General features: G+C 29.1%; 1 protein-coding gene across 2 annotated transcripts; it reads left to right on the top strand.

The window, feature by feature from the left end:
- Positions 1-1,426: 1,426 nt before the first annotated feature.
- Positions 1,427-20,321, top strand: LOC126846137 (1-phosphatidylinositol 4,5-bisphosphate phosphodiesterase). Of its 2 annotated transcripts, none has more exons than XM_050585331.1 (22): positions 1,427-1,589; positions 12,755-12,968; positions 13,404-13,463; positions 13,536-13,673; positions 14,204-14,283; positions 14,346-14,481; positions 14,544-14,644; positions 15,115-15,281; positions 15,691-15,901; positions 15,981-16,074; positions 16,588-16,752; positions 16,818-17,006; positions 17,071-17,224; positions 17,700-17,857; positions 17,962-18,333; positions 18,398-18,602; positions 18,700-18,891; positions 18,954-19,134; positions 19,209-19,412; positions 19,485-19,650; positions 19,768-19,848; positions 19,936-20,321. In XM_050585331.1, exons 2-22 carry the CDS (start codon positions 12,798-12,800, stop codon positions 20,002-20,004), a joined length of 3,294 nt encoding a protein of 1,097 aa, XP_050441288.1. In that variant the 5' UTR covers positions 1,427-1,589; positions 12,755-12,797; the 3' UTR covers positions 20,005-20,321. The 2 variants fall into 2 exon arrangements, with proteins under 2 accessions (XP_050441288.1, XP_050441287.1); XM_050585330.1 differs by lacking the exon at positions 1,427-1,589 and adding an exon at positions 11,917-12,392.
- Positions 20,322-21,791: the final 1,470 nt, after the last annotated feature.

Consider the following 21,791-nt stretch of genomic DNA (forward strand, 5'->3'; position numbering starts at 1 on the left):
TCTTCGCGCATTACTCTACCACTCTCCACCTCCCTTCCTAAATTTTAAACTTTAATAACTTTAAATGTAATTATTGGTAAAAACTGGTTGATCGGGTTCGAGAGTTGGAATATATAAGAATTGTAAAGTGCCAAGACTATTAAATTTAGGTAAATACGAGTATGAATCAGCTCGGTTAACATATCTAGCACTGAGTACTAAACAACAGCTATAAAACTACCAGCCATATAAAATCTTTAGTGAAAAATATTTTTTGTGAAATTATACGTTTACACTTCACGCATTAGAGACTTTCAACGGTAATTAGCAAGTCTTGTAAGGTGAACTATTTTACAAGTAAACACACACACTAGCACATGCAGGCATACTCAAAAGTATATTATTTAAATCCCTTCTGATTCACCAGATGCACGTCGTGGAAACGTGTAAAAGCAAGTTATTGATGTCCTCTGTTTGAATATGTATCATGATGTGCAATTTTATCTCGGGACTTGGGTTATTACATTTTTATCGTTATGGAAACTGACATTTCAAATGACTAACGAAACGTATAACACAATTATTATTATATAATAATAATAGTAATAAATACATTCGTGGGCGTATTCGTATACTTCTTATTAAATAAATAATATTGGAGTATGTATTATTTTGCTGTACATCGAAAACGTATGTGTACTCATATTGTTTTTCATATGTGGCAAAAAAAAAAAAAGTTTACCACTGTACAAAACTCGTGTCTAAAACACCTGCCGCGCCCATCTGCATTTACCCATATACATATTATTTATATATATATATATGTTTTTTTTTGTGCTGATATAACAGCTATGATAGCGTGTAAAATATACTTTTAGTTATTTTTTCAATCGATACCCCGTGTGTGTGTGAGAGACTATGTATTGTTTTACCGTCCCCTGAGCGTGCGCTAATGCTTTCAGGTACTCGAGATCATCGTCGATGATATTATAGGTAATATAGTAATAATAATAATAAAAATATATTATATACACATTTATCAAATACCACCAACACATGCCGGCCGTGTACACCGCTACTATAAAATTACAAATACACATATATATATATAGTGCATGTCCCCTTTCTTTTACGTCTGGTTAATTACTATAGTGTAATATAATAAATCATGTACAGACAACAGACGTTGCACGTCTACGTTGTGTCTAGTACAATATTAAAATACAGAAGTTTTAATATAGTACTATCGCTGCCCATTTTTAATGGTACACGTACATCCGTTTTATAATAATATTATTATAGTTAATACGGTATCAATGTAGGCCAATATTAGAGCCGATTAAAAAATAAAGCGGCGGCGGCGTCGGCGGGTCTCTGAAAAATGTAAAACCGCGTAACCGTCTATCATAGTAATAATATAATAAATTGCAAAATCTGTCGCTACCGGCTACCGTAATCAGTACCGCTTTGACCGTCCGTGCAGTAGCTACTGCGTTACATACAGTGTGTCGTCGAAGCGACGCCGTGCTCTTTCACACTATCATTATTATCGCACACAATAATAATAAAATATTATATTATAATATGGTCACAGTATCTAGCCGGCACCGGTAAGAGAATTGATTAGTTATTAAATAATTAATAATATTACATTGGTATATGGTTATCATAATATATTATTATGATACAGTCATAATAATAATCGTTTCACGCCAACCCACAATAGTACCGCACATGTTGTTATTTCGAACTTTAGACAACGATTTGGTAGTCGACTAGCGGAAAAAAAACAAATACTCATTGATTCGAGTCAAAGTCATACTTAAAGATATAATACAAAATGATGATCATCTGTACGAGCCGATATTCCGCGCAGATCGTGGTTATTATGTTTTAGTATGACTTGTTTATTAGTAATACTACTTGTAAAGTGTCAACCAAAATTAAATAGTCTATATTTTGACAAATATTTAAATCGGTCAATACCGTGGACAATTAATTTACTTACACTTTTATTATGATATTGGTTCATCTCGAGGTCGTTTAAAAGTATTTATTGTCCCGAAAGTCATTTTGAAGTGGTTTTTCAGTAGATAATATTTTTAAATCAAATACACGTAATTAGTAATTACTATCAACGTAAAAAACATGCATTATTATTTGTAAAGATGAGTGTTAAATAATTTATTAATCAAATACAATCATAACCTAACCAACGTCAAAAAAATACTTAAGGTGTGTTGAACTAGAATATTATACGAGTTAACTGTTCTTATTATTTTTTTTTTCTCTTGCCTTACTTCTTAGGTTATTAGTTTAGCCTGATCAAAATTCAAAATGTCTATTATAGATTTCAATATAGCATACAAGTAAAATACTTATTGATTTTTAAGTATATATTACTTATTAATATTTGTTGCGTCCAAGTAAATAACAAAAACATATTGACTACTTACAACGCATCTTTTACACTAAAAACTAATTATAACCACAGGCATTACATTACAGTAATAGTTGTTATAAGCGTAGTCGACAAACAAATATAGTTTTGAATATCAATTATTTGTCTTTTTCTTAAATTTTTAATTGCGGTGTTAACAAAACTAATGGTCGGCAATTATACTATCGAGTTTCGTTAACTCTAGAATTTAATTACTTATACTCTTACGATGGAGAGAGAGTAGGTACATATTATGCGATAAAGTTAATTACTTAATTCTCACTAATGTTGATGTTTTACTGGGCTACTGTAATTCTCAATTGTCAATGTACGGTTTTATGCTTTCTTAGAAAATAATTACACTGAACACATTTTAAAAAGGTCAGTTACCTAAAAAAACTACCTTCAATTAAAATATTATTATTTTAAAAGCTCTCAAGCAGGCATATTTTTTTGAGATGACGCTAAAATATTTTTAAAGTGTATTCAAATTAAACATATTATGGTATAGTTGTAAACACATTTGAAATCCCAATGAAGTGCCTCCAAATTCTATTAGTAATTATTAGTAAAAACTACACAAAAAGTCAAAAAAGCCTATAACGGTTTTAGATATCTGTACGTACTACCGTTGTTTCTTCTATTTGATGATAATTTTCAATTGGTCAACCTACATATTCTTATAATTTATATACATATTGATATTGTCCCAATACTCATACATTAAACTTGTAAGTATTTTGTTCGATTCACTATTTCAAATTTTACTAGTAGACCCCAAAGTTGCTGTTGTATCAGATTAGTTTTAATATGACACCGTATAAAAGACCTTTGTACTTCTTATATTAGATTCGATACGAAGGTAATGGTTTTTTAATAATATAATAAAAAGCAATAGAACATGTGTATATTTTATATATTACTTTAATTAGTATTGAAATTGTTTTTTAGCAATAACCTTATTTTATGATATGTAAATCAACATAATGTATAATAGGCATGCTTTTAAATAACATTAAAGTTGATCACTTTTATGGTAAAAGAGGAGATCAAATGCTAAAAAGCTTCATAAGTGCATCAAACAACTTTGTAAAATTATTTTATATTGTCTTTATATTATAATTTAAATAAAAAATGGTCAACATTTTTTGAAATTTGTTATTAATACTAGGATTAAAATCATATAATTGTTATTGATATACCAAATCTTAAGCATTTTATACCTAAAATGTCCTTCAAATAAATGTTCGATTTAAATTTCAACTTGATCCAACCTTTTTCGCGAAGTTTAGCGAGCCAAAGTTGAAACTGGAAAAGTTATTTTAAGGGTTTCTTACTTAACTAGGGTTTCTTTTTTAGGGTCTTTTAACTGAAAGAGTTGGCGTTTTCAACTTTTGGCCCATCAAAGTACCAATCTTATATTATTTATCGAGATTTACACACTGTTTTTTTTCTAAATCGAACGAGTAAAATCCGTTGTACATCTATACTGCTAATGTAAAATATATAAACGTCTATCCTCAGGAAGTACAAACGAAACAACTAAGTTTTAATATGTAAAAACCTTTATATATGAAAATAATTAAAATTAACTAATTAAAAATTATATATTTTTTACATTGTATTTTATAAAAACGACTGTAAAATAACAATGTTGCCTATGCATTTAGAAACTTTTTAAACGATAGGTAATAATTTGTACACTAACCGTTCGTTTATCTTATTAGATATTGGTTCAAAAAAATGGGATTACATTGTTGAACCAAAACCAGTAACCAATAATTCGTACACAAATGATTTGTTTAGTATTTTAGATAAAGTTTAAAAACACACCCCTCTCTTCTCTAAACAATGAATATCTAAAATAAATGGGCAAAAATAAGTAGTGAGTTGGTTATACATTTTTTGTTTTTTTTAACTGTTTACAATTAACCCACCTTAATCCTCTATAACTGCTAACATAAAATAAAGCTACCTACTTCAGATGTTATGTGCAAATTGGTGTAAAGTACCTATTTTATAAAACTCTATTAAAAAAAAGTATTATTTTTAAATGATTGAGTTTTGAACATAAAATATTTTGAAATTAAATTAACCCGAAAATTGTTTCTTGTGGCTTTGTATTGATTTGTCTGTATACTATTCAACCATTTTATTTTTGAATATTCCATTTTATAAACTGGTTAAATTAAGCATTCGTCTAAAAACACAAATATTTTAAGCATACATATTATAATATACATTTTTATATCGTACATTTGTGGTACGAATGCGCAATTTACATATTTTAAAAGTCCTAAGTATAAAACCTAAAAAACGCTTTAATAAAGTGTTAATGCCAAATGGAACAGTTTCTAATTGTTAACAGGTTTAGTCTTGACTAAAGCCTAAAAGTCTATACTTGTTCAGTTCCAGTTTCAGTTTAACTGTTAAAATAAGACTAAAAAAACGTTAATCAACAATAATGCTTTGTGAATATCTGTTATGTAAAATCATTTAATAGATACCTTGATTTATATTCGATAAAGTACTAAAAACTTAAACTACTACCAACTTAAAAAAAAAATGACATTAATGATAGTGGTTAACATGACGTATTCAAGATGGTTAGGTATGCCAGTAATACATACATCAACTCTGTTGAATGCATATTATATTCTGCCAACAATTTTAACAATAGGGTGCCTTATCTATACAACTATTATAAAATCAATGCTAAACCCCAAAGGTTAGGTAATCATTCAAGCCGCAGGGTGTTAGATATAGGCATTACACCCTTAGTTTATAAATTATTTTATAAGCTTTGAAAGAATATAATGTTTTCTCATTTCCATTAAAATAACGATATTAATGCAAAACATAATAACCCCTCTATACCCTATTCAAAACCTGTCATCTCTATAATCTCATTTATCCACCTACGTCATAGCTTTTATCGGTTTTCATTTTCAACGTGAAAGATTTTTATATTTATTTAAAATTAATGATTAAACTGAAATTATATCATGTAATTTTTGGTTAAAATTCTAAGTTCATAACTGAACTTACATAAAACTGCAATGTGTATTGAATTAGTACTAGACAAATTAATGTTAAGTCGTATATTATATTTTACTAATTTCGTAATGAAATTTCATTAAAAAAAAAAAAAAAATTGGTCATAGTTTTTATAATATTTTATACACTTGATGTCTCTATGTACCTATACATCACTCTTTAATTAATTCACTTGATAATATTAAATATTATTGTTGAGTTACATATCGTATTTAACAAGATAGTTCTAGTATTGGACTGGCTTATGATTGAGCCCCTAGAATAGTGATTTAACAGGGCCTTATGTTTTATTTTGCTTACAGTAAATAGCGAAAACTATTAGGTAGTGTTTCCTCCATAAGACTATATTTTGGCTTAAAAATTAACAACCACAAGATTTGACATTTTCAAATATAACCTTGACTTAAATAAGTTTTCGATTTTGTGGAATAAATTCAACTAATTTATCATTCAATATTTAGCAATAAACTTTATAATAATACATTACATCTTATATTTTATTGTTTATTGTTTAATCAGCTCAGTAATGTGCAGCATTTCCTCAAAAATTGGACATAATGCATTTATATCTTATACTTTTTGCTTTCAAGAATTATATAGTATTAATTAAAAAAAAACAATAATAATAATTAATTTTAAGTTTTGATTAAATTATTAGATTTGATTAAAAATGGGTTTTTCCATAAATTGTTTTAACTATTGTACTAAAGCTTTATTTAAGTAATTTTTTTTAGCTTTAAAATGTTTTTATATCAAAAAACACGAGAAATGTATAACTTCTGTACGAGTTTCTTGTACCACTTTTATCGACCAGGCTTCATATTCGATAAGAATGTACAGTCATAAAAGTTTGATCATTTTTTATTTAAATATTCAACCGAACTAAATCCCAACAAAATGTTCCTAGACCTTTTAAGTTTTACACACTACGACACACTAATATAAGTTTGCAAAATATGGTCGGATCGAGTCAATTTTTTTTTACATTTATTAGGCACGATTTTTTAGTTCTAGAAAATAAAAGGTTACACGTCAATAACAGTAAAACGCATTACAAACATTTTGCATAAACTGTGTGTTGTTGTCAGCCTATAGTATGTACAAAGTATTATAATAAAAATGTTAAAAGTGATAAAATTTATTACATATGATTTTTGAGGGTTCCTAAACTCAAAACAAAGGTTAAGCCCTGTTTAATATTTACTAAAGCTAGAGCTTAGTCTTCTTAGAATCTTTAGGAATCTTTAACTTACAAACAAATTATTCCATCACTCATCGTCAATTTGTTTTAAAATCTTTTTGGTGCATACCTACCAACTTTTGTCCAAGGTTGGTGTGCATTGTAATATAACCAAATATTACAATTACTATTGAAAAAATACTGTTTTGATCAATCGATTTATTCATCAACGACTATTATTAGATTTACGCCATTTATTACTTAAAATTATATATTTCCCGAATTTCTGAACTTGAAACGATGTGGTTTTCAAAATAAAAAAGTAAATGTGATTATTACTAGTAATTTTTTTTTTTGCAAAAATTTGATAAAAAGTAGAGTTGTACTTTTATATCTCGCAATGTTATGTAAATGAATATGAGGCCCCTATACTGCGAATAGTAGTTGCGGCACTAATTTTAATTTGTTTATTTCTCATGGTCATGCTGGTTTGCCGGCTGCTGAATGCTGCATGCTGGTTTTGGAAAATATTATACTATACTATGTATACTAAGTATTAAAAATATATCAATAATCCAAGGATATTATCACTACTTCAGTTGTAAAATGAAGTAAATCCCATAATATGTCTACTCTAAATTACTCGATTACTAAATAAACGTTTTAAGGGTATCTAATACTCATATAAGTTGTCACTTTTAAATATATTAAAATAAATTCTATAGATTTCTAAATAAATTTAGTCATTCTTGTTTAAAAGTCAACTATTAATTAGCACACTTATAGTAGAGTATAGACCAACTACCCATTGACAAAGCGTTTATAGTTTTAACATAATAAAACAACGTTTTCCAATACTTTCAAATCTTTAGAATATTTTTTACATGATGTAATCCGATTTTGCCTTTTGTTGAAGCCTTTTAAAAATTAAACAGCACACTCTGGGGTCACCTGTACGTCACATAATTAGCTTAGCTTAAAACTAAATTCTGCAGGGAAACCGTATTCAGTACATTAGGATTGCGAGTTTTAATAAAACTAATGGGTTAGAAAACGGTATAATACGTTGTTTAATTTTGTTCCTATTTCATTTGAAATAACTTATGTAATGGCCAACAAAATTATTTTGTTATTAATATTGGTGTCGTGAATAGGGTACTAGAAACGCACTGAAGCTAAAAAATCTATACTTCAATAATTATTTCTCTATGCCGGTTGGAAAGAATAAAATATTATAATAGTTCATACTTATTATTAGTATACTATGTTGCATAAATAAGGGTATAATACTTAGATGATTATCATTAACCTGAATATTCTGTAACTTTAATAATAAATTGTTTATGATGATATGTATTTTTGCGTAAAATTACAGTCATACTTTTAAATTGGTTTTTAAAATGTACAAGAAAATGTATTAATTTATAATTTATAATGCACTGTTACAAGACTAATCTACGTACTAGAGAACTGTAGATATAATTAATGGGGTTTAGTTTTCTGTAAGTAGAGTGTTGTGTTTGATGTATTGTAAACGTTCAATAATTAATTTTGCTGGTAAAAAATAATAATCTGATAAAAAATCGCATGGTTAATTTACCGAGCTCACATTTACAATATACTGGGAGCGTACATATTTTATACTACATACTGCGTTTCATTTATTTGACATTGAGTGTTTCAGACGTAATGTGAAATAATCACCTTAAAAGGTTTTTCGGTTCCTTCGAAAATATTATTATAAAAATAAGAAAAACGTTCACGTTATATTGTTATGAAATGTAAGTAGAAGCGTATACCAAGGTCAACGTAAAGCACAACGGTGTACGAATTGCTTTTACCCGTATTGAAACTGAACATCTATACTTTAGTCAGTGTTACATAATGTACATCAATTATAAAATTCTTTATATAATAACAAAATCCTTTGGGACGTCATCCTTGCGTTTAAGAAACTTTACATGTTACAGCCCGCACAAGTATTTTATACTTTATAACAATTGAAGAGATATATTTTATTTGGAAATCTGTTCTGTTGGTTTAAACTAAATGTTAAGAATATATTTTTGTCATCGTTCTAAACAATACTTATTGAATATCTACTAAGAGCTTTTAGTAAATCAGTAATCTACGCAGGTCCTTTTAAGAGGTGACTGTGTAAAAAAATGTTTGTTTATGTAAGGGATCAGAGTCTAATCCAAAAACTAATAAATTAAAATCGTATTATACTTTATCTCATAGAACCTTGTTTGTATGTCGAGTTCGTCTGCATGGGCAATTATTTGCTATAAAGTAGGTACCTACTTATAACATTGCTATTTTACAAGTAGAGCTTTTATAAGAATATCCGCGTGGCAGAAAATTTACATTTTATTTTTACAATACAAACACACCCATATCTTTTTTCAATAAATTATTTACATTGTCAAATTACTAATTTTTTTGGGTTAGGCATATTTTTATTTTGCAATTATGTAGTAAAGACATACAATAAAACTTGTGTTAATTAATAAATAGCTAATATTAAAAAAAGTTGTATGTAACAAAATTAAATCAGGGGAGATGGTTTGGCTAAGTGGCTAAGTAAAGGATGACATTTATTTCTAAATTTCTCAAAAAAAGGCTTTTGAAGAACTTACTTTATTATTTCCAAGTTGCTTAATAACGGTTATCGGTTGCTAACATAATAATTATACAATATTTTGTCCCAGGATTTCATGTATTAATAGGTTAAGTTTTTCTAATAGAATTTAAAAATATCAAAACTGAATAGATGTTTTTCTCTTGCACCTACCAAGTACAAGAATACACTGACAAGAATTACTTATAATATTATACTTCCCAACACACAACAGTGTAAAGTGGTATCAAACACGTGTAGAACAGAATATGTTTTTTTTTTAGTAAATACTATAAAAAGATTAACTTTACTAAGTACATGGGTATCTATTAAAAAAAAATGTTTACTATTGTAATTACTAATTACATTCAATGGGCATACAAACATGTAAACAAGATATTTAGTTTAGTCAGAGCTCAGAAGGTTCAATTATTTTTCTCCAAACACGTTTATGCAAATGAATGAACCCTCCCATAAATTAGTTAAACCATAAGAGACTAAGTTGACAATTGCAGTTGTTTGCTATTGATACTGAGTTTAACTATTTTTGTTCTGGCCTTTCGTGTATTCAGTTCTAAGCTCGCGTTAAGTGTTGAATAATAACAAATTTAATTTTTAAGTTGTTTTTTAAGTTGGACGTACTAATTGTACTTACCTAGCCGATACTTTCTATTTCCAAATGAATCGTTTAAATAATAGCCAATCGTATTTTAAGAATTTAAAAGATAGGCATGTAGGATTGTTATGTAAATGAATAGGATTTCATAAAATGGTGTAAATGTAAATAAGTACTTATAATTTTCTCGTTTATTTTTTAACTATAATATAGTCTAAATCGGTGATGGTCAAAATCACATATCAATTGACACAAGTATCAATAAGTCTTAATAATATTATAATCTCATATTTGATTATTCAAATTATAAATAGAAATTGTAATAAAACTGTAATAAATTGTAATTTATAAATACATAAAGTTGTATTAAGATATTAATGTTCAACTAGGATCTGAAGATGGTACATAGTTATAACGCATATGACCTTAATTTTTGCATTATAGCGGTTTATCCAGCTGTGGTCGTGATATCTTAAGAAAAATAATCATTAATCACATCATAGGCATGCGCGCCAAGTAAAGTAAGGCTTCTGAAAGACCCAAGAAATTGTTTTTAAAGAAGCCCAAAAAATAAAACAAGACCAAATTAATTTATGAAGGATCCGTTTTTGTTTAAATTCGTAACCTTTGCCATTAGTTCCTCATCAAATATCAACATTTCATCGCGGGGTGTCTTTAATTTTTTGATACGAAACTGTTTATTTCTTAAATTATAATTAGGGGATTGGCGGGAAAACTCAAATTATAACGAATCTTACACTTCATCATATCTCAGTGTTCCACCGTCTTATGCTGAGACAAATTGTATTTACCTCTATTGAAATGTTGTTAAAGCAACAGCCCAATCATGTGTACAGGACCCGAATATTATGTAGGGGTCCATTTTAATAAGATACATACCCTGCGATTTAAGGTTGTGCACTTTTATAAATAGGATTAAAGGCGATTGAGGTGCATTAACGTTCATCATTAACAGTGCCTTGACTGAATATCTCTGAGGTTTTTTTTGAAAAATGACCCTCTTGGGAATATTACCTACCATGTTTTGCGACAAAAACAGAACTCTTAAAGTTTCGGTTTGGGAAAAAATATTAGGTGTCTAGGTATGGGTTTGTTGATGGTCTTGTCGGTCGGTACTTCACACTTCCGCATTCGATTATATTCATTAGTATTAAGCGATTAGTCATTATGGCCAGTTCATAACAATATAAACAAAAACTTTTCTTAGAACTGATTTTTTTTTTTTTAAATAGCTGTTATTATTTCAATTTTCACACATTGCTAATTAGCAGTTGCAAAGTATCTACAGATTAGACCTGGTATAATTATATAATTATAATATATTATATTAGTAATAATATATGCTCGGTTCTCTTTTGAGTTTTACAACTTTAATTCCAGGGCATATATATATATATGTATATGCAAAAAAATAGGGTCAAGTTCGGAATAATTCCCAATAATTTTTTTTCTTTTACCAACGCCGAGCTATGCGCAACTAGGGGGGTGCTAAGGGAACTTTAGCACTCCCAAAAATTCAAGCCCCAATCCTTGATTTGTACGCATACAATTTTATTAATGTTTATACTCTGTTGAAATTTGTTATTTTAGAATATTACATTGTTTTCAAATGTTTTATATTATATCTATCTAATAGTTTGAAAATTGAAGGTAAGAATTATGATTAGTCAGGTATATAGTTCTAGCACCCTCTAAAATGTAGGTCTAGTTGCGCCTATGCTGAACTGATGGTGTGAGGTAATCAGCTGACACGGTGTTTTTGAAATGTCGATACTAGACAATAATTTAAATACTTTATAGTACACAACCAATTACCAACACTAACGGCCTACCAGCCATTAGTATATTATGCTTGTCTATGCTACCAGCTACCACCACCACCGCAGTCCACAGGCGGTACACGGCCGACGTGACATTTCAGGGGTTCTCAGAGATTTGCCCCACGCAGCCGCCGGATAACAACAACCGATAATTATTATTATTACTCTTGCCGCGGACTGATAAGATCGATAACACAGTAACAGACGGCGGCGGTTCATCATCGACCATCGTTAGTTTTTCGTTATTCTCGGATTTAATTTGTTTTTACTGTAATATCTAATTGCCAGCAGTTAACCGTTTTACGTCCAGCTGTACCAACGTTTGTGGGATCGCCAAAATTGTATTTTATTTGCTCCATTGCCGTCGACGCCACCGCCGCTTGTGATATGGTTGTTTGTTGTTAAAAGTTTTTATAACTCGTTTTCGATATACACACGGCGTTTATGACTTAAGTTTTTTCCCTTAAATCATTCCACTCTGAAGACTAGTAAATGACTTTTTCGACTCCGGCAATTGGGCTTCAGGCGCTCTGGACTGCTTACTGACCGACTGCTTTCGAGATAGCTAATCCAACAACCAAAATTACTAATAATATACTCTGACTAACCATTGACGGTCGTTAGTCCAGAAATATACTTAATTGTAGTCATTAATAGACGTGAGTACTAAAAAACCGTTTAAAGTATTATTAACGTTGTTGATTGTAATTTTTAATTTGAAATTTCGTTAAGTGTTTGGTTTCTTCTTGTCGCCAGTATTTATCTAATTTAATAAATAAAACTCAAAGAACTGTAGATCATAACATGTTTTACTTTAGTATAGCTGTCTGTTATGAAGTATCTAACTCAAGCTAAAATATAATAAATTATGTCCAATCTTATACCTAACTTGTTACAATCAAAACTCGTTTGAAAGTTAAAAAGTTATTTATAATTTGTTATTTGAAATTTGAACTCTCCTTAATTTGATTTTCCTCGAGATCTAGGCACTAATTAATAACTGTTTATCTGGTTTTTTCAGTCGTTCATGAACATAACGTAAATATACCGACCTATTGGTCATAATGACAAAGAAGTCCGAGTTTAATTGGCAAATTCCAGTTCCTGAGTCTCTACTACAAGGCTGCATATTTGATCGATGGACTGAGGAAAAAGACAATGTGGAGATTGAATGGGGGTGTACTTTTAAAGTTGATGAATATGGGTTTTTTATTTACTGGAAAAGCGAAAGTAGAGTAAGTTTTTTTATATAATTTAAGTTAATAACACTCATGTAATAAAACAAATAATACTAAACAAAAGCAAAATGTTTCGAAGTCATTCATTGATTTCTGATAAAAATAATAATAATTGAAGGTTTGGTCTGAATTACGTGTTAAGAACCAATCCGTAAATTTTATTGTATTAGAGAAGTACAACAATTTTTTCTGTCGGTTTGATTGGTTTAGGCGCTTATAGCACAGTAATTATACGTGATAAGAAAATTCTGGAAGTATCATGATTATTAAAAATTATTTACATTAGTTCATAGTACAATATTTGCCGAAATATAACCCCCCAAAAAAAACTGCACGTTATTTGGACCAAATCGGACCTTTAATTATGTTTTATATTAATTAAACCATCACCAAATATTTTAGAGTAAAATTATATTAAAATTTATTTCGTAGGATGGAGATGTGATTGAGCTGTGTCAAGTCAGTGATATACGTTCTGGAGGTCTGCCTAAGGTAAATAATTAAACTAAAATCATTCAAATATAACTGTACCAATTATCCCATTATACTTATTGTTGTTTCTAGGATGCAAAACAACTTCAGCAATTAACTAATAAGCATGGTGATACTCTAGAAGAGAAATCTCTAACAATATGTAGCAATACAGACTATATCAATATAAATTATCAACATGTTATCTGCCCAGATGCTGCTACAGCCAAGGTAAACAAAATGTTATTTTAGTGCTTTTTAATAATATTTTTATAATAAATTTGTAGATAGTAACAAAACAAAATTAAACCATTCAGGCAAGGAAATATTATAGTCAATTTGTTCATGTTAAATGATTTTAATAATTATTAATAGTTAATTATTTCTATTTAATATTTTTTATAATCAAGAAAGCTGCTAAAATAACTATACTAAAATGAGATGGCATGGCATTAAAACAAATTTGAATAATAAAATAAATTGTATCAATTTACAGTAAAAAAGCTATAAGCTATCAATCTTACATTAAGTTTAATAAATTATATGCAAAAAAGATTATATTTTTAATATAAAGATGTGTAATGTTAAGTGGTAGAAATTGTAATAGCTTGTCTAGGTTAAGATATTATAACCATAGGTGACAAGTTATTATATCTGTCGTAAGGGAATGGAATTTCTTAATTTAAGTGATGTATACACAATTAAGAATATTGCGTACCTAAATATTTATGTTAGATTAATTGAAAAAATTGTTTTTTTAGCAATGGCAAGAAGGTCTACGCACTATAACCCATAACAATAAGATGAATAATGTGTGTGTTCGGACCAACCTTATGAAACAGTGAGTTAAAATATTATTTTCTTATTAAATAATCAATTTGTTAACTTAAAACTATGTTTTAGTTGGATGCGTTTAGGCATGTTAGTAGATCCAAAAGGAAAAGTACCTGTAAAAGTTATTGCCAGAACATTTGCATCTGGTAAAACTGAAAAAATGGTGTATCAATGTTTAGCTGATCTCAATTTGCCTAGTGGAAAAGTATAAAATTTGAACTTTTTTTTTTTAAATAATCTTTTAACAATAAAAAAAAAACATTTTAGAATGATACGATTGAACCATTGGAGTTCACATTTGACAAGTTCTATGAACTTTATCACAAAATTTGTCCTAGAAATGATATTGAAGAATTGTTTCAAACAATGTAAGTGTTTTTTTTTATTATAACACTAGCAATCTATGCAAGTAGTTAAATAACACTATTCAATATATATTTTCTTTTATGTATTATTATAATTTCTTACTACAAATATTATTTTTAAAAAAAATACAAATTTTATAAAAAGGTATCAAAAAACTTGTTTAAATCAAATAATATTATATTTAAAATATTAATGCAAATTATGATGTTATATTTAATTAATAAAACCTAGGTTTTTTTTTTTTTTTTGAAAGACACTATTGACTGCTGTTAAATAAACATACTATGTTTCATTATCTTTATGAAACACAATGTTATTTGTTTACTATAAAAACTAATATATTTTCACAATCATTTAAAATTGAAATAATTTATGTATTATATTGTTTAATAATTTGTATTTGTAGTATATAGTAAAGAAAATGTCTTCACATTATATTCAATTTTTAGATGTTTATGTTGTACATTTTTAGCACACAAGGAAAAGCTGATAATATCAGTATAGATCAGTTCATTACGTTTTTGAATGAAAAACAACGAGATCCACGTCTAAATGAAATTTTGTATCCATTATATGATGAAAAAAGAGCACTTGAAATAATTAATGATTATGAACCAACTGAAGATGTGAAAACCCAAAGTAAGACATTTTTTAAAATTAAATCTAGTGTAAATTATGAGTGAAAATTAAAAATAAATCATCTCATTAATGAATTTAATTTAAGTACCAAATTTGTTATTTGTATAAAATTGTTTCTTCAAGACAATTAAATATATTGCTTCCTTAAGAGTTGTTTATTTTCAAAACTGGATGGGAGTAAGACCATATGTATTTTTATAAAAATAAAACAACTTGGTATTCTGTCAATGACTTATTTTGTGTGAAATATTTTTTTTTTTTAATTTGTTATTTATTGTACTAATTGACTTTATATTTTCTTAGAACTTTTGAGTTATGAGATATATATTAATTGCTTGTAATTTAATTTTTTGTGTTTCATACAATTTTACACAAGAGTTTATTAAGAAATATTATTATTTGTTTACAGAACAACTGTCAAAAGAAGGTCTAATACGATACTTAATGTCTGATGAAAACGCACCAGTTTTTTTGGATCGCTTGGATATTTACATGGATATGGATCAATCATTAGCTCACTATTATATCAATTCTTCTCATAATACTTACTTGTCAGGTCGTCAGTTTGGGGGAAAGTCTAGTGTTGAAATGTATCGACAAACACTTTTGGCTGGTTGCAGGTGTGTACTTACTTAACATCTACACTATAATATTATATATATATATATAGTCGTGTAATAATTTCGTAAAATATTTCAGATGCGTAGAACTTGATTGTTGGGACGGTAAAGGTGAAGATGAAGAACCAATCATTACTCATGGGAAAGCCATGTGTACCGATATTTTATTTAAAGTAATCTATTTTTGTAATATTATGTATTTAAAATTATTGTTATTAAAAATAATTTTACTCAACGAAAAGAAACACATATATTTTTTAATAAATAAACAAAATAGGCTTTTATAACATATGCCTATTTTAAACTGAATAATAGAAGGGGAAATGTAAAGTTATAAAAAATGCTAAAGAAAAGAATATTAGCTTAGTAATAATAATAAAATATTAAAAAACAAAAGTGTTTTTTATCATTTTATTTTTCAACTATAGGGTCTGACAGTCAAACCAGATGATTTGTGTAGACTTGCACATTGAAATTAAACGGTTTCACTGCCGAACCTTGTGTTTAACCACAAGTGTTTTTTTTTTTTGGAATATTAGCTTAACTATTACTTCTGGTTCTGTTCTTAATCGAAATAGAGCTTGATTAAACAGTTTTTTCATAGTCAACCATAAACAAATATAATTAAACTGTTTATAAAAAAAATATGAAAAAAAATATATAATATGTACTTGTAATGTTTTCAGGATGTAATTTATGCTATTAGAGATACAGCTTTCGTCACGTCGGATTATCCAATTATTTTATCATTTGAAAATCACTGTTGTAAAAGTCAGCAATACAAGCTTGCCAAATACTGTGATGAAATTCTTGGAGATCTCTTAATGAAAGAATGTCTGCCAGAATATCCGGTTAGCTCACATTGTTGTTACGAACAAGCTTGATCAGTATTCATTAATCCGATGTTTTGTTTTAGTGTGATGCTGGTATCCAATTACCACCTCCATCGTTACTTAAAAAAAAAATTTTAATAAAAAACAAACGACTGAAACCAGAAGTAGAAAAGAGCGAGTTGGAATTGTTTAGAAAAGGACAGTTTGTCATTGAAGACGAAGAAAAAGAAGATGCTACAGCAGTAACCGCAAATCCTCCCGAAGAAAAAAAAGTAAACATAGTCACATCTTCTATTCTTGTCGTTAATTTGTTTAATTTAATTTTTAAAATCATAGGCAGAAGCACCCGACACGGGTACCGGTTTAGAGGGAGCGGAAGCACCGCCGCCAATACAATATACTGGATCTACCACGAATGTACATCCATGGTTGTCCTCTATGGTCAACTATGCTCAACCAATTAAATTCCAGGGCTTTGACATAGCTGAAAGTAAATTAATATAATTAAAAAACCTAGCTATTTTCTCCTCTCCACAGAAAACCATTGCATTTTGGATATGTTTTAGCATTACCTCAGTGCATAACCAACACAATTTTGTTTTTTTTATGAAATACAATTAATATATAAATTTCAGTAAGATAGATAGTTTTATATTTTGTAAGAAATATAAAATTTTCAAAATTGTTACCACCCTTAACTACACTTACTATAAAGTACTTATCTAAAATATAATACATAACTTTTGGTTTTTATTTCTATTTATTGAAGTAAAGAAAACAAGTAAAATTCTAAAAGCAGATTACACAAGTTAATAAAAAAAATAAAAGTTGAAGTTTATGACGCGAGATGTGCATAAAATTGTCTACACAAATTTGGGAATACCTCAGCCATAAAACATATCCATGTTAAAAAAACTCAAAAATTAATACTTCATGCCGATGATATACATATATTTTTTTTTTAGAAAAGAATATACATCACAATATGAGTTCATTTGCCGAGAACACAGGGCTTGGATATTTAAAGTCACAAGCTATAGAATTTGTTAACTATAACAAACGACAAATGAGTCGTATTTATCCAAAAGGGACTAGAGCCGATTCTTCAAACTACATGCCACAGGTAATGTATTTATTGTCAATCAATTATACCTATTACCAAAAATGTCAAATCTATAATTTCACAAATTAACTATAAGTTATTTTTGGCTGGTATGTGCGTTATAGGTTTTCTGGAATGCAGGATGTCAAATGGTGTCATTGAATTTTCAAACAGCTGATTTGCCCATGCAACTCAACCAAGGGAAATTTGAGTATAACGGAAATTGTGGTTATCTTTTAAAACCAGATTTCATGCGTAGAGCCGATCGTAGTTTCGATCCATTTGCCGAGTCACCTGTAGACGGTGTGATTGCGGCTCAGTGTTCAGTTCAAGTAATTGCTGGTCAGTTCTTATCAGATAAGAAAGTCGGGACTTACGTGGAAGTCGACATGTACGGTCTTCCGACAGATACCATCCGCAAAGAGTTTCGTACTAGAATGGTACCTAGCAACGGTTTAAATCCAGTATACAATGAAGAACCGTTTTTGTTCCGAAAAGTATGTCTATTAGTTTATTTGTAAGTTTAAAAATCCGTTTTTATATGAATATTTACCTATACAGGTAGTTTTGCCTGACTTGGCCGTACTTAGAATTGGCGTGTATGAGGAAAACGGGAAACTGTTGGGGCAGAGAATTTTGCCTTTGGATGGTCTACAAGCCGGCTATAGACATATATCGTTAAGGTCTGAAGCTAATTTTCCAATGGCATTACCGATGTTATTTTGTAATATTGAATTGAAAATTTATGTTCCTGATGGATTTGAAGGTAAGGACTGTTATTAATAATACTAAATGTATCAGTTAATTCAGCAATATGATTGTTATCTAGTTTTAAATGTATTTTTGATATTTAATATGTACAGATTTTATGGCTGCTTTATCCGATCCAAGAGCATTTTTATCGGCACAAGAAAAACGTGCCCAACAGATGAAGGCAATGGGTATTGAAGAAACTGATATAAACACTAAAGATATAGTTGCTGGTGGCGGTGGAGAAAATGAAAAGACTGGAAAAAAGGGGAGTAAAAATAAAAAGTCTGAAGAACCAAAGAAAGGTAAGCGTACTCACATAAGCTTTAAGCGTGGATGTATTTTCATCTAAAATGTATATTTATAGAGGAAGAACTTAAATTTGAAAACATCAACCTCGAGTATTTGAGGAACGATAAAGGTTTCCAAAAAGCTAGGCGAAAGCAAGAGAAAGAATTGGAATCGTTGCGCAAGAGACAAACTAAGGAAAAGGCAGCCATTCAAAAACAACAATGTACTTCTGTGGAAAAAGCTGTCAAAGGCAAAGAGTGAGTTAGGTTATCAAGTATTAGATCATATTTATTGTTTCCCATTGTTAAACAATTATACTACTGTGCTGCAGTAAAAATGACGTCATCAACGATGGAGGCGTAAAGAAATTGGTAACTGAACAAATGACTCAGTGGTCTGAAATGGTCGAACGTCACAGGCGAGAAAAATGGGCTCTGCAAAAGCAACAAGCCACAGAACAACAGGACGCTCTGATTAAGCTCATGGAAAACCTGCAAGCCGCTCAAATGAAACAACTGGAAGCAAGACATGAAAAGTAAAAAACATATAAATTTTTAATTGTATGTTTAGATATTGTTTTTTACATGGCCAATTTTCGCTTGTATAGGGACTTGAAAGAAATGAATACGAGACAGGCCAAAATATCTGTTGAAGTGATGAAGGAAGTGATGAACGACAAGGCTTTAAAAACAAAAGGGGATAAAGACAGGAGATTGAGAGAAAAGAAACAAAACAATACTAAAAAGTTTATGGACGAAAGAAAACAAGCTCAGGTAAAGTAAAAAAAAAATTGTTTAAATTTATATTTTGTTCCTAATAAGTATCCTCCTAATTTGCAATGGTTTTGGTCGCTTTTTTTATTATTGGGATTAATGAATGTTTTGTTGCAGATAAAACAAGCCAAAGAAAAGGATAAGCTGATGGTGAAACATGAAAAGCAAAAACAAGACTTGATTAAAGACATAAACAATGTATGTGCTTGTTAATGCATTTGAAAATTTTATTAGGATTAATTCTATTCTTACTAATATAATAGATATTTGATTTGTACGTTCTAGCTTTTGGAAATGTATAAGAACGAAGAGATTGAATATGAACTGAGTAACAAGACTGAGTTTTTCGTTTGATCTTGTACTGTCAATTCCTCACACCAGCCACTGCTTGTTCTGTATTAACAAAGTACATTAAAAGTGTTTTATTTTATCTCATCTCAGAATTATATTAATAATAATAAATAATAATAAAACATTGACTGTTTCCTAGATAAACAGTGGTAGATTCAGTTAAATTTAATTTGTTTTGTAAGGTCAGTCTAGTCAATTTTCTCTGACCATTCTGTGTCCCAGAATTCTTAATTTGAGAATTTATCATATTTTGTTATTATTGTTAGCTAAATTTATACCTAATATCTACCATTGGTTTTGAACTATATTTATGTTATACGTAATTTATTTTACATTTCTCATAGTTTGATTATTTATTACTATTATTATTAATATTAATTTTACACATAAATGTTCAAATTTAAATGATTATTATTAATGATTGTGTTTAATTTTCCTAATTTGATTTTTATTTGTTGGTTAGTTTTTTTTTAACTTTAAATTTATTAAATTGTAATTAAACAAACATTTTAGTATTGTTTTTTATTCAACCTGCAAATAATAAAACATACCGAAATTGTCATGGTAAAGATAAAAAGTTATACTAGTTACTAATGACCATCCTAGGTCATTTAACTCATTACCCATCGAACCATCGTGAGATAACACGAAAGTTAACATCTATTGTTATCACTGTGAGTGTTAAAGAATTGTATTCATGCTATTAAAATAACATTTTTCTTTTTCGAAAAATTCACACTTTTTTCTTATTATAGTGAAACACACATAGCACGAATAGTATATTTTTGGAGAAGATTTAATTAGAAATTGTCGAGGTGTTGTTTATTAAATATTAAATAGGCGTAACTATTCGATTTCAGGCGAGTTTTGAAGTTGTTGAGAGTAAGAATTGGTTATGGTAGTCGAATGACAAGTGCAGATTATCTGTGTTTAAATTCTAACTTTAATCTTCATGAGTCACAATTTCTATTTTCTAAGACTGATAAAAATACTGAAAAAAAAATATCATCGATACAATGTTGCCAGCCGGAAAGTTCAAGGTCAGTTGTTGCCCACATCTCCAGCCAGCCTGTGGGTCCATCTGCCCTTTGTGGCTACATCTCGCCAGGTTTCCACTCATGATTGAAATATACAAGGTTAGCCTATATAGTGGAGTCATATAGTAGAAGTCGGTGGACCGCCCTGGCCAATAGACTACTTCTCCTCGGCTTGGCTACAAATTAGACAGTATGGATAGGTTCTTTACAGCTTAGTTGGCCTTTGCCACTGCATACTTTCCTTGCTTCTTGTAATGAAGCTTTTTGTCTATTTGCAATCCTGAATACCTAAAATTTTCACCAGTCGGTATTCTGGCACATCCGACTTCAACCTACAGTACAGCTGCCCCCAGCCATATTCAAGCGCTCTCAGTTGACTTAGATAACAGCGTATGGGTATCTTTTTTCGGGGTCGTTGGCAAATGTCAAGTGCTCGACGCCATCTCCAATAATTGTTCTTGTATTATATTATACCCCTGTGACAGCTCTAACAATTGATATCTGTGTTCCGTCATAAAGTAGTACTGAAATAGCTGTCCATATCCTACACAGGTATAGAGAAACATTGTTCCCATATTTTTCAGTTAATTTTTGGAATAACCAAGAAAAACAAAATTTTTAAATGTTTAGACACATTGATTGCTAATCATTTAAAAGCGATCAACATTTTTTTTCTTTCTAGAATATGGAATACGTCTTATATTAATACAATTTCACCATTTATGAAATGGTGATATTTTTACACCTGTATTT

The sequence above is a fragment of the Adelges cooleyi genome, unplaced genomic scaffold (assembly GCF_023614345.1).
Source record: "Adelges cooleyi isolate 19-005CV unplaced genomic scaffold, UGA_ACOO_1.1 ACOO_flye_CR_arks_rails_tigmint_CR_PRNA_9, whole genome shotgun sequence".
Taxonomy (NCBI): Eukaryota; Metazoa; Arthropoda; class Insecta; order Hemiptera; family Adelgidae; genus Adelges; species Adelges cooleyi.